This window comes from Phascolarctos cinereus, unplaced genomic scaffold (assembly GCF_003287225.1).
Source record: "Phascolarctos cinereus isolate Bilbo 61053 unplaced genomic scaffold, phaCin_HiC Scaffold_9;HRSCAF=440, whole genome shotgun sequence".
In the NCBI taxonomy this organism is placed as follows: domain Eukaryota; kingdom Metazoa; phylum Chordata; class Mammalia; order Diprotodontia; family Phascolarctidae; genus Phascolarctos; species Phascolarctos cinereus.
The window spans coordinates 197,729,506-197,742,211 of NW_027556402.1; the positions used below are offsets into that span (position 1 = coordinate 197,729,506).

General features: G+C 43.2%; 1 protein-coding gene across 1 annotated transcript in view; it reads right to left on the reverse strand.

Moving 5' to 3' along the window:
- The window catches only part of CFAP99 (cilia and flagella associated protein 99), a 187,339-nt gene that overhangs the window by 98,534 nt on the left and 76,099 nt on the right, over positions 1-12,706 (reverse strand). Inside the window, exon 5 of the mRNA XM_020992207.2 lies at positions 3,665-3,777. Within this exon, the coding sequence (XP_020847866.2) occupies positions 3,665-3,777 (113 nt within the window). The remainder of the gene's footprint in view (positions 1-3,664; positions 3,778-12,706) is intronic.

Genomic DNA, 12,706 nt, shown 5'->3' on the forward strand with positions numbered 1-12,706 from the left:
GTTCCTTCGAATTGATTCTGAAGGTAATTCCCAGAATGTGTGTATGAATGTGAACAATGGCAAACTTGCTGGAATGTGCATCGCCTTCCACGGGGACCACTCTGAAAGATAACATTAACTTGTCCAGGCTGATTCTGGTGTGTTGGCTGTGCACCTTGAAGATATACATTTACGGGGTTAGATCTGCTGTAGCTATAACAGACCCATCTATCAAGGCTCAGCTCTACTTCCTCGGTGAAGTATTTCCTGACCAGCTCAAACCACAAGCATAGCTCACATTTCTAAATTCCTAATGCAATTTTCCTAATCATGTAACTTTGTGCCTTGTGATATATTGTTATCTTCTTCTGTAATTGCTTAATGTGCATTTTCTCTATAACTAGCCTGTAAGCCGGTTAGGGGTAGGGGCCATGTCTCTCTTTTCTTTTGGATCCTTTACAGATGAAACCCCAGATTGTAGCTCCCTTACCAGTAAGCACAGGACTGGGTCCACCCTGGGCAGTGTGGTGTAGTGGGAAGAATTTTGGACTAGAAATCAGAAGGCCCAGGGTTCCAATCCCAGCTCAGTCACTCGGGGACTAGCTTTGTGACACCTGGGTAAGTTGTCTCCTTTCTCATACACCAAGTTTCCTCTCATATAAAATGTTGGGGTTGAACAAAATGGTCTCCAATATCTATTGCATCTCTACTTATGTAGGTGGTCAATAAAATCCTTACTGAATGAATGACTTAACAGAACCTGCCAAATGCATCATTGTCACTGTATCTTTTCCCCCTGATTAAGCCCAGTAAGCCACCAAAAACTTGTCTTGTGCATCCCTTGTCTGTGCTTAAGCACAGAAGTTGGGGCCATGTGGCACAGTGGAAAACCCCCAGATCCAGAACCAAAGGACTTGAGTTTGAATTCTAATTCAACCTGTGTAACTTTGGGCAGTGCTTAACTTCCCTGGGCCTCAGTTTCCTCATCTGTAGAATAAGAGGTTAGACTAAATGACTTCTAAGTTTCCTTTCAGGACTAAGTCTATGATCCTAAATTACAAGAACGCAGCTCACACCTCAGTATAGTCTAAGGAAGGGCTCTCCAACAATCAGGGCTGGTCAACAACAGAAGGAGCTGCCCTAGGAGGCACGGGGGGCCCTGGTGGGATTACTTCTTGTCCAGGATATTGTAGGGGGGTTCTGGCTCTAGGTAAGTGTTGGAACAGGTGACGGACAGTGGAGCATTGGGAGGAATCAAAGAAGTGGCAGAATCACAGGACCTTGAGTTAGAAGAGATTGTAGAGATCATCTGGCCCCGATGCTTGAAGTTCCCAGACGAGGATATGGCTGCCCTGAGAGGCAATACTCAAGGATTTTAAATTTGGTTGGTATGGTCTATCCACCCATCAAGGCAGTTTGCACTTTAGCAGGAGGTTTTCAAGAGTTGTTGTAGCTAAAAAATTAATCAGCCTGTGACCAGCATGCTTGTGAGCCTTTCCAACTGGTCTTCCCACACCATGTATACAGTCTGGAACTGGGCCCCTATTCAAAGCCTTTTTAGCTTGGTAAGTCTGATCAGAGATGGCACAGTGGATACAGCACTGGGACTAGAGTCAGGAAAACCAGAGCTCAAGTCTGGCCTCAGACATTTAACTTGATGTGGGACTCTCAGCAAATCACTTTACCTTTATTGGCCTCAGTTTCCTCAACAGTAAAATTGGCCTAATAACAGCTAATAATAACCTCCCAGGGTTGTTACAAGCATCCAATGAAACAATATTTGTAAACAGCTTAGCATGGTGCCTGGCACAGAGTAGTACTATTAATAAAGGCTTGTTCCCTTCTTTTTCCTCCCTTCCCTACTGGGCAGATCACCATTATTGTGAATTATTTATTGCAAGACCCAGGTATCACATGAGAAGCTGCTAATCTTCCTTGTAAGATGATGGCTACATCAGTTATACCTCACAGTCACAGAGCCAAGGAATGAGCTGCACACTCAGATGCAGACAAGCCAGGGTGGGTAAACATCTGAACTCCTGTGGTGCTATTAGGCACAGAAGGCCTTGGGAGTGTATTGTTAATTACAAAATCATGGAATTCTATGCTTTGAGAGTTGGAGTAGAGATCTAGTCCACCCTCTCGTTTTACATATTCATTTATTTGTTGAATAAACATTTATTAAGTACTGACTGTAATACAATGTGGCTCTAGGAAACAGTGGCTCAGATTAGGGAAACTGAGGTTCAGAGTAGGAAATGACTTGCCAAAGGTTACCGAGAAGGAATAGAATTCAAGTTTTCTGGGTCTCAGGTCAGATATCTTCTACTATACCACACGCTCCCTCTCTTTTCTTGTTCATGTTTTAGCTCCTTAGCTGAAGAGAGAGCTTTCCTTCAGCACAGGAACTATGTCATATGTACTGGAAAGCCAATATGGTACAAAAGTAACTCAGGTTTGTGTTGTGCCTTAAGGTCACCGAGGGTTTTCCTCATGACCTGGTAATATAGGAAGTTTAAGAATTATTATCCATATTTTATGGATGAGGAAATCGAGATAAAGATGGAGTGATTTGCCCAAGATCACCTCCATGGCAAATGTGGGATCTAGAATTCAAACCTTTGTCTCCTAGCCCAAGTCCAGGGGTCCTTCTGCTACTGGGACCAGAGTCAAAACACCTGGCTTTGCGTCTTGCCTCCATGACTAACTAGCTATGTGACCTTGGACAAGTAAGTCATTTCTGGGTCTCAGTTTTCTCATTTGTAAGATAGCAATAATAAAGCTTATCCTCTGTCCTGTCTATGTGCTAGGGGTGTTATGAAGATCAAAGGAGATCAAGTGGGTAAAGTGCTATATCATTCAACAAACATCTGCAAAGCTTAAACAAGACAGGATACCTGTCTTCATGGAGTTTACAGTTTAGGAGGGAAATAAAACAAACTCCAGGCCCAGAATTCCATCCAGTGTGTCATCTAGCTGCCCAAAGTGGTGCAACAGTGGATAGAGCACTGGGCTGGGAATCAGGAAGATTTACCTTCATGAGTTCAAATCCAGCCTCAGATACTTACTAGCTGTGTGACCCTGGCTAGGTCACTTCACCCTGTTTGCCTCAGTTTCCTCATCTATAAAATGAGCTAGAGAAGGAAACAGCAAACCCCTCCAGTCTCTTTGCAAAGAAAACCCCATGAAGTGTTGCATGTGGCTGAAAAAAATTACCGAAATGAGAAGTACCTTCCAAGAAGAGAGGCAGCCGCTCTTAGCTCTTCAGTGAGTTCTTAAAAGAGATACTCCAAGGGGCATAGAGACCCCAGGACGTGCAGGTGCGACCCAGGTAATGGTATGCTGGTAAATGTTTGACATGGCAGTTGGGGGGGATGTATGCTAGGCACACTATTAAATAAAACATGCATTGTTAACATTTTCTCTATCACTTTCATAAGTTTGGATAACCAACGAAACAGTAAATCAAGCCCCGATTCTGTAGTGTAAAGGCATAAATGCTCATACTGAAAATTTAATGACTGTGAGCTGGTTCTAGCCAGCTCTATCATAAACCCCCATCCAGAGGACCTTCCCATGCTGTTGATACAAACACGAGGAAAGGCATGTGAAACTTGTGTCCTGTTTCACCAGTCTGGGGAGTGTGGGGTCCCATCCGTTGTGTGGCAAGGATGATGTTACTCACTTCAACAATGGCTCAATCCAGGTTTCCTTTACGTAAGATGCATCATAGATTAAACTCCATTCATCTTTTATCCATGTGGTCAAATTCATGATGTTGAAGAAAAACTGGAGAAACTGAGGAAAGAATATTGACCTTTCAGTTGTCACATACGAAACATTTGGTGCACAGCCATTTCTACGGCTTGAAATCCAGTTTTCTGACCTACTCCTCTGGAGTTCCTTCCTATTGCTCTCACACTTTAGAGGCATCATGATATAGTGAAAAGAGACCTGGAATCAGGAGACCAAATTCATATCTTTGCTTCAACATTTATCATCTATGTGACCTTGAGCAAGTCATTTAAACTTTTTGAGCCTCGGTTTCTCTATCTGTGAAATAGAAATAATAGTAGTGGCACTTTCTAACTCAGCATTTTTGTGAGGAAAGCATTTTGTAAGCCTTAGAGTTGTATGAAAATGGGAGTAGTCATTATCTAAGAATATTGTATTTATTTCTGTTAAACAGGGTCAGTCATAGATGAAATGGAGTAGGTGACTGCTTATTAAATTGTGAGATGAAAGAAAGCATCCTGTCCAGAAATATTTCTCTCCCCAAATGATGCCCAATATTCCGCCATTAATAACGCCTTCCTTTGCTTTAAGTAATTCTCCAGAAATACTCTTTAAAAATGCAAATTCCCCCAGGATGGGAAAGTAATGTAGCATAAGTGCCATGAAGGAAATGGCACTCACATGAAGGAAAATGGCTCACTTTCCCATAATGCCATGAGCTCAAGGCAGGGCACCAGTAGAAAAGATTCACTGTGCTATCATGCCCTGGACCCCAGGCACAGATGTTGCTTGGAGAACAGTAAATAAACATACTCTTGGGATGCTTTTTCAGAGCCATGAAGAAGGTGGTTGGGGACATGATCTACTTTGAGGCATTGGTTTATCTGCCAGATCATATCATACTTACGATGATACAAGCACATGAGGAATGGCCATTGAAAGGTATTTAGGAAGCTAAATGCTGCTGTTCTAAAGGTATCAGTTGACAAGTATCATTTCTTGTCACAAGGGAGTGAGTCCCGACTGAAGAAATAGAAGCTACAAAAAGTAACCCCAGGCCATGCCAGAAGGATTATCAGGAACTGAAGACATTTCTATCAGTGGCTGCTATTAGAGACTTGTGAAGAACTATGCTATCACTGCAAAGCCTCTCATGGATCTTACTCATGGAGATGTGGTGGAGGAGAAACATAAGCAGGAGATGTGATTAGGCCTTTAAGGACCTGGTTAGCTTCCTCTTAAATGCAGTGAAAACTGTTCCAAACTCACTTGGACGGCCTGGGGGGAAAGAGTTTTGTATCAGAAGCAGGATAATCACCAGAAGCCATAGACTTCATGGACAGTGATACCTGTGATCCCATCCATAGATTGGAGTTCTTGACTTTGACCCAGAAGTTATGAGACTATGTTGACCTTGTGGCTTGATAGAGAGTATAGATGGATAACAATCACTGACCTCTATTCTTGAAAAGCTCTATAGTTGGATTCTACTAGCCAGAAATGGTTCATGGCTCTAGCTAACTGTGAGTTCATTGTTGATCGTCAGCCAGGTAGAACCAACATGGCTGTAAAAGTCCTAGCGCATAGGGGCAGCTAGGTGGCACAGTGGATAGAGCACCGGCCTTGAAGTCAGGAGGGCCTGAGTTCAAATGTGGCTGCAGCCCAAACACTTGACACTTACTAACTGTGTGACCCTGGGCAAGTCACTTAACCCCAACTGCCTAAAAAAAAAAAGAGTCCTAGCGCATGGGGCCTTATACATCCCAAATCATTTTTATATCCATGGAGGAGGTGAAGGATATCTGTAACATGAAGGAAGCAAGTCCGTTAATACAAGAAGGTGAGGCTGAGTGTCTGGAACTTCCTTTGGAGACTGTGCCATTGGCATATTGGCCATGGTCAACTACCCAGCAGACAGACTAGATGCAGGACGAAGAAGCATGAAACATGATAAAGGTCAAAAGAGAGGGTTTTGATCTTCATGGAATCAAGCTTAGCTTACCCAGTGGTTGAGGGATTGGCAGAAGTTGGAGCCCTGCCACAAAGTACTGAATGGGGCTGTGAACCCACATGGAGTAGGGGATAGCTTCCTTCACTTAGTTCTGCCCAAAGCCTACCAGGTAGACTTAAAAGCCTTCCATGATGAATGTGGACACGTAGGCCAAGAGGAATCTCTGGCTCTGTTGCAGAATAGGTTCCACTGGCCAAGAATGGCAATGGATGTCTCTAAGAAGTATGAGACCTAGGCCACTGTATTTGGAAGAAAGTGCTCCTGACCTGTAAAGCTTAAGTAATAGCAAGCCCCTGGAGCTGGTGTGCAAAGAGTTCTCCTCTCTGGAAGGGGATAAAGGAAAGGTAACACCCTCGTGATGGTGGACTATTTCACCTGTAAACAAAGACAGGTCTACTCAGCCAGGATCTAAATTGTTTCCACGGTAGCCAAGCCCCTAGGGAAGAAACATTTTTGGTCTATGCTTTTCTTGCTAGGATTCCTTCTAATCAGTGTTGAGATTTTGAGAGAAAGTTATTCAAGGAAGTTCTTGGAGCATTTTGAGAAACCATTCTCAAAGAGACTTGAAGTCTAGGATGCAAATAACAGCTTGCTGAACTTACTGGGCCTGAGCAGAGGGCTATATATATATATATATATATATTATATATATATATATATATATAATGTGTGGGGCAGGTAGATGGTGCAATGGGTAGAATGCCAGGCCTGGAGTCAGGAAGACTCATCTTCCTGAGTTCAAATACAGTCTTAGACATTTACCAGCTCTGTGACCCTGGGCAAGTCATATAACCCTGTCTGCATCAATTTCTTCATCTATCAAATGAGCTGGAGAAGAAAATGGCAAACCATTCCAATATCTCTGCCAAGAAAACCCCAAATGGGGTCATGAAGAGTCAGATATGACTGAAAACAACTGAATAACAACAAAAATATAATGTGTATCTACAGACTTAATGTATACCCGGTGTAATTTGTAGGGACTGCAAATTTTATAATCAGAGAAGGATGTAGAAGACATGCATGATGGAGGAGAGAAGTAGGTTAAGACTCATTTTCCCATACTTCCATGTAAATGAGTCATGGCATTGAGGAAAAGGGCTTACTTTCCCATAATGCCATAATGCCAGGTATCAACTGGAAAACAGAGAAATCCAAGCCTGTTGAGGGAGGGAGAAGGGCAGGAGTCTGGGAGAGGCATGGTCTTTATCTATGACACAGCAGTGGCAGTGGCCAGGGCATTGACTGCTGAGTATAGGCCAAGCAGTGCGGGAGTTGTGACTGTCTTTCTGTTTTGTTCAGATGCAGGCATATGAAGGACTAGAGTGGAGGTGTTTGTCGATACTATGTTCCAACTCAACTTTTGCTACTTTTACTTCACTGTTCATGTTGTGAATGATTTATGCAGCACCAGGGGATGACCCCTCTGGGGAGAGAAAAAGATGATGGCCTTGTTTTATTGCTACAGAGGCTTAGATATGAGTCCCATTTATATCCTTTACATGTTTATTAAATTATGCTTTATGTTCAAATTTTTATTAGCCTTGTTTTTCTTGCAGATACGTTAACACAGATTCTCTTGGGGGGAAAAAGGCCAGTAATCGGCAAAATTCAAGGGTTCTCTGATTTATCAAGGTCAGGGCAAAACACAAGCCCTCTGTAAAATTTCAATCACTTCCCATTTCAACCATTCCTGCAATGATGAAAGATAGTTGTGGCAACCCCCCCACCCCCACCCCCATCTGTCTTCTCCTCTCAAGCCCAGAAATGTCCCAATCTCCTGACACTCCAAAGAGGGGAAGGGGCACCAAGGCCTGGGGCATTGAATAGAAACTTGCCTACTTCGCAGTCTTACCAAAGGCAGGCTCTACATGCAGCAATATTGGTATCAAAGAAGGGTAAGATGCGGTGGGATATTGGAAGAAACACTGGACTGAATGGGAGTTAGGAGGCTTGATTTCTCTTGTCATTCAGGGGGCAATGCAAGTGTGTGAGAATTGTCCACAGCTGTTACTCATCCAGAAGAGCAAGAGGGATGGGATTAGCCTTGCCCACTCTAGTTTAAAAGCCCTCTGGTACATTCAGCTTCCTGTGAGTGACAAATTGTGTGAACCTCTTTGCACTCAGACCCTTTTTCTTACTTCAGCTTTCTATTTCTAGCTGGGCCCAGACTCTCAGACCATGCTTCATTCCCCACCCCAGTCATCCAATGGGACACCAGGGCCCAGGCACTGTAGACATTTTGTCATCTCTCCCTATACCAGGCACAGATTCCTCTCACCTTTGGCTCAGGGAGCCATAAATCAAACCAATATTACCTTTGCTACTGGAATGACAGGACAATCTACTGCCCTCTGAGGTTACTCACAAGCCCTAGGACTACTTAGGGCAAAGCTCCGGTCCATGGCCACCACTCCCGATATGCCTCCCTTTAGTAGAAGACAAGATCTTTGAGGGCAGGAACTGTTTCACATGTATAGCCCCAGTGCCCAGCACAGTGTCTACATTAGAATGTAGTAGGTCACAGGGGATACTTACTGATTTCTTGACTTGTTTGCTATCTGGCTTTTGTTAACCTTTGTTTGGATTGTTGATTATGCCTGCTTACTTAGATCTGGGAGACTTCTTGTTGCCCAGCCCCCTCCCATCAGCACTCCAATTAACTGGCCCTTTTGCCAGCCCCCTTATTTGCTATTATGGTGACTGACCTCTTGCTTTTCTCTCACAGACATAGACTGTACCTTTCATAGACATAGACTGTACCAGGAGGGAACACCAAGTCCCCCACGGCACTGGGCTTCATTTAGACCTGGGTTCAAAAACCAGCTCTTCAATTCAATGTGTGTCAACTGGGGCTACTCATTTCATTACTCTGGGCTTTACTTTCCCTCCATGTAGGTCAGGTTCCATGATGTCTAAGTTCTGCCCAGCTCTAAATCCTATGATTATTTGGCTTCAGGAAGACTCTTGGTTGCCAGGAACATAAGTTCCCGCTTCTCTAGCCCTAGTCCTTCCTAGTCTTGGAAGAACCAAGAGACAGGATAAGTTTTGACCAGATGACCTCTAAATTCTTTCCCAGCTCAGACATCCTGTGATTCTGTCATTTTAATGGACAAAGAGAGAAACATTTTTTTTGTTCCAATTCCCAAATGGATTGGACACAGTAAGAAACACAAATTCCTGCAGTAGGTCACTGGTTTTGTGTGAGTTTCTGTGGCAGATAGTGGTGCAGGGCAATATCTGGGTCCTTTATACCTTTAATAAGCTACAACCAATTCCTCAAAGCAGGCTGGGAAAATCCCCATTGGGCTCAGTATTTTCTAAGGTGATAAACCCCAGCTACCACTTCTTCCCTTTATTCTCCTTCTCTCCTCCAGATTTAGTAAGGCTCTGCCAAAGATGATCTCAGTACTTCTATGGGAGGATGGAAAGCACTGCGAATGCCAAGCATCTGCAAGTTTAAACTGAGGAAGAATATTCTAAGATCCTTCAAATCATGTTCAAGACAGTGTGATCCGCCACTTGCTCTGGAGACGGTGCTGGCCTCAACATGCTGACTCAGCATCACTCTCAGACATAAATTTGTCTTATTGTACACTCTTCCTAAAAGTGATTGCTCTGAAAATGTCGCAATATTTTCAGGACTCCTGCAAGGTCTGATTGCTTTTGAGGTTGGTTCCAAATAGCTGACACTCGGGAAGAGTGAATGGTTCTGACCATGGGTTCTGGTGCATAAAGGGTTATGTTCCCAGAGAATAAAAGCTTCTAATGCGCAACATAAACTTGAAGTGTTTAAGTAAAAGATCTCTTATAGCCTGGCAACCTAGGAAAGTCAGCCGAGCCTTGGAGAATAGGTAATCAGCATCACAAGGAATAGGATACCCCTTTCTTGACTGGAGAGGTGGTGTTTAGCCTGAGGATTTAAGGAAAATGGAGAAAGGTTATTACTGAAAGTAGAAGCGATCCTGGCCACACCCGTTGCCACTGGGCAGAAATGGTTTAGTAGAAGACAGAGTAGGCCCTGCGGGTAACCTAACATATTCTTTACACAAATATTTTGAGTGCTTCTTTGGCTGACCTATGGGGAGGGCTCTTGGGCCAGGAAGGAGGGAACAATTAATAGTGTACCTGCCTCTCCTGCCTCCACCCCCAGGTGCCTTACGTGCTATGATTGCGTTTCCTGCCTGTGCTAGATGAGGGGGTCAATTTCTCATTAGAGTGATTCTGACTCAGTTACGGACAGTGTAGGTTGTACGTGAGTGAATCTGAGCTATGACTTTACCCTATTCCTTAAGCAATGTGTTGGAAGGCCCTAGATGTCACACCCAAGTACAAAGGACTAGGAGTGTTCAGGGAGAAATATTTCAGTAAATTGCTTGAAAATTGAATTGTAGGAGATAGAGGAGGAGATTAGTGAAAGAAGACCAACCTTGTGTCTGTGTGACTGAGGATAAGCTCAATTAGACTGAAATCTTTTCTCAGAGTAGGAAGAAGGGAGACTGGAAGGAAAGGGGGCTTGCCTATCACTCTAAAAATGCCGACAAGCATAACGGGAATTTTCCCAGCTGGCTTTTAATCGGCAGTCACAGAATCATAGAATCACAGGTTAGGGCTCTCAAAAGCCTCAAGATCATCTAATAAAGATAACTCTTAGTAGCATAAACTCAGCTGTCTGCTCTGGAATCAGCCCATTGCAAGCCCTGATGCAAGGAGAATGGGTCCTGTCTCTGTGATCCCAGAAGAGTGGACAGGGAATCTGCCCCTCTGTGTCTCTCTGTGGTTAGTGGTAAGAGCTGGAAAATTAGACCTGGACGAGGCTGCTGTGCCTTTGTCTGAAAGGTTCCTATCTTGATTCCTATGGAAGAAGGCAGCAACTCCCACCAATGCCATCATTTTACAGATGAGAGGAGAGGAGCAGAGAGGTGAGCTAACTGGGAAATCACACAGCAAGTTAATGCCAGAACTAAGACCAGAGACCCTAAGCTTTCTAATTTTTAATCCAGTATTCTCTCTCCTTTACCTCACTGCCATCCCTTCAATATTTTAAGGAAGTCTCGAGAGCATGAACCATCTGGAGTATATGCCCTCTTTCTGATCATAAAAATAGTTCATTTTCACAACCCTTTTTACTCTCTGGGAACAAATGACAAATGTATAATTTCATAGTCAGGAAACAGTGTCAAAAATATATAAAGTTATGAAATGGAGAATCAGTTATTTACTCCTCAAAATGCCTGAGACTTGAGTGCCTTGTGCACACTACCATAGATCACTTAAGATTGCAACACATTATTACAGCTGAGCTTCCAGGGTGAGCCCTGGGTGCAGTGGGTATTCTCAATACTCTAGTAGCAGCTAGTATGATTTAGGACAGGTTGCTGACTGCCAGCTCGTGGACTCGGTTCTATAACGGTTTCTCTACCCTCTAACTGCTCATATGTGGCAGCCTGCTGTCATCCACCAGGGATCTGCCTCTTACTCTTTGGGTGTGCTCCAGCTTTCATTTCTTCAGAGGCCGTGGCAATCCATGATGTGTAGCCAGGCAACATCACTGGAAGAATATTGATGCTAAGAAGTTGGACTTTTGTTTCAGAAATTTGGAGTCATTAGAAGCATTGTATAGTGTCTCAAAGGAAATCAGTCTGTTTTCTTCTTCTTATGCAATGCTGGGACCAGTTCACTGCACATCCAGAGTGCCTGTCAACCCATAGTATATACACACATACATATATATACACATACATACTCACATATATGACATTCCCAAAGTCTTAGTGCACTTCCAAGCTTTAATATCTTAAAAGTGTATGAAGACCTTTGGGGGCACTTGTATATATTACACACATATAAACACATACAACACATGTACACAAACATATATACACAATCTACATCTATGTAATACATATAGGGTAAGTATGGGCTTGTTTTAAGTTCTGTTTTAAGTTATTTAAGCTTAAAAGTGCACTGAGACTTTTGGAACAGCCTGTACATGTATAATAAACACACACACACACATACATATATTATATACACATACTAATGTACCTAATTGATAGCTGTCCATCTAAATGAATAGCCTGGTCTGGATAATAGGCATTCTTCATCTTCTGGATTTTTTTCCATATGAACAGGCTAAATTTTTCTTAAGGATTATGGATCTCAATTTCTTTTTTTTTTCTTTTTTCTTTTTGTCAGGCAATGGGGTTCAGTGACTTGGCCAGGGTCACACAGCTAGTAAGTGTGATGTGTCTGAGGCTGGATTTGAACTCAGGTCCTCCTGAATCCAGGGCCGGTGCTCTATCCACTGTGCTACCTAGCTGCCCCTATGGATCTCAATTTCAGAAGCAGGGTAATAGATATGATCATAGTGATGCATATGCAGAAAATGAGGTGGGCCAGTCGAATACTGAAAGAGATTAATAATTAAGAGACAGACCCCAACACTCTACTGGTAGCTCTACCAAATAAAGAGATCTAGAGAAAGGGCTCCAGAATGATGGGTGGACATTCCCCACCTCTGAGTCCCCTAGAATTTACATGAGGAAATGGACAAGAGTTCCAGGCAGGAAGAGAAGGCATGGGGAGGTTTTGATCTGCCCTGCCTGCATCAATGAAATTATAAACCAATTGAAGCCCAAGGTGAATGACATCTAGGTAAGCCATTAAGACAGACATTTTGCCTTTTTATCACTTTACTTTCCCTCTCGGTATAGTGGTGTTGATAATTATCAGTAAGTAACTCATTTTTTCCATATTTTCAATTATAATATATCTGCCTTTCCATAGATCACACAGGAGTTAATAAAGAAGGTGGTGGTGACACAGATAGCTCTCTGGTGGTGGGAAGTTTGGGCAAGGCTGTCTCTCCTGCTTCCTGTCTTTATTATCTACTCCTCTCTTCCTTCCTCCCTTCCCTTACTCCCTTTTCTTCCTTCCTTCCTTCCTGCTGCCTCTCAATGAAAGAGCTAAGAAAATGAA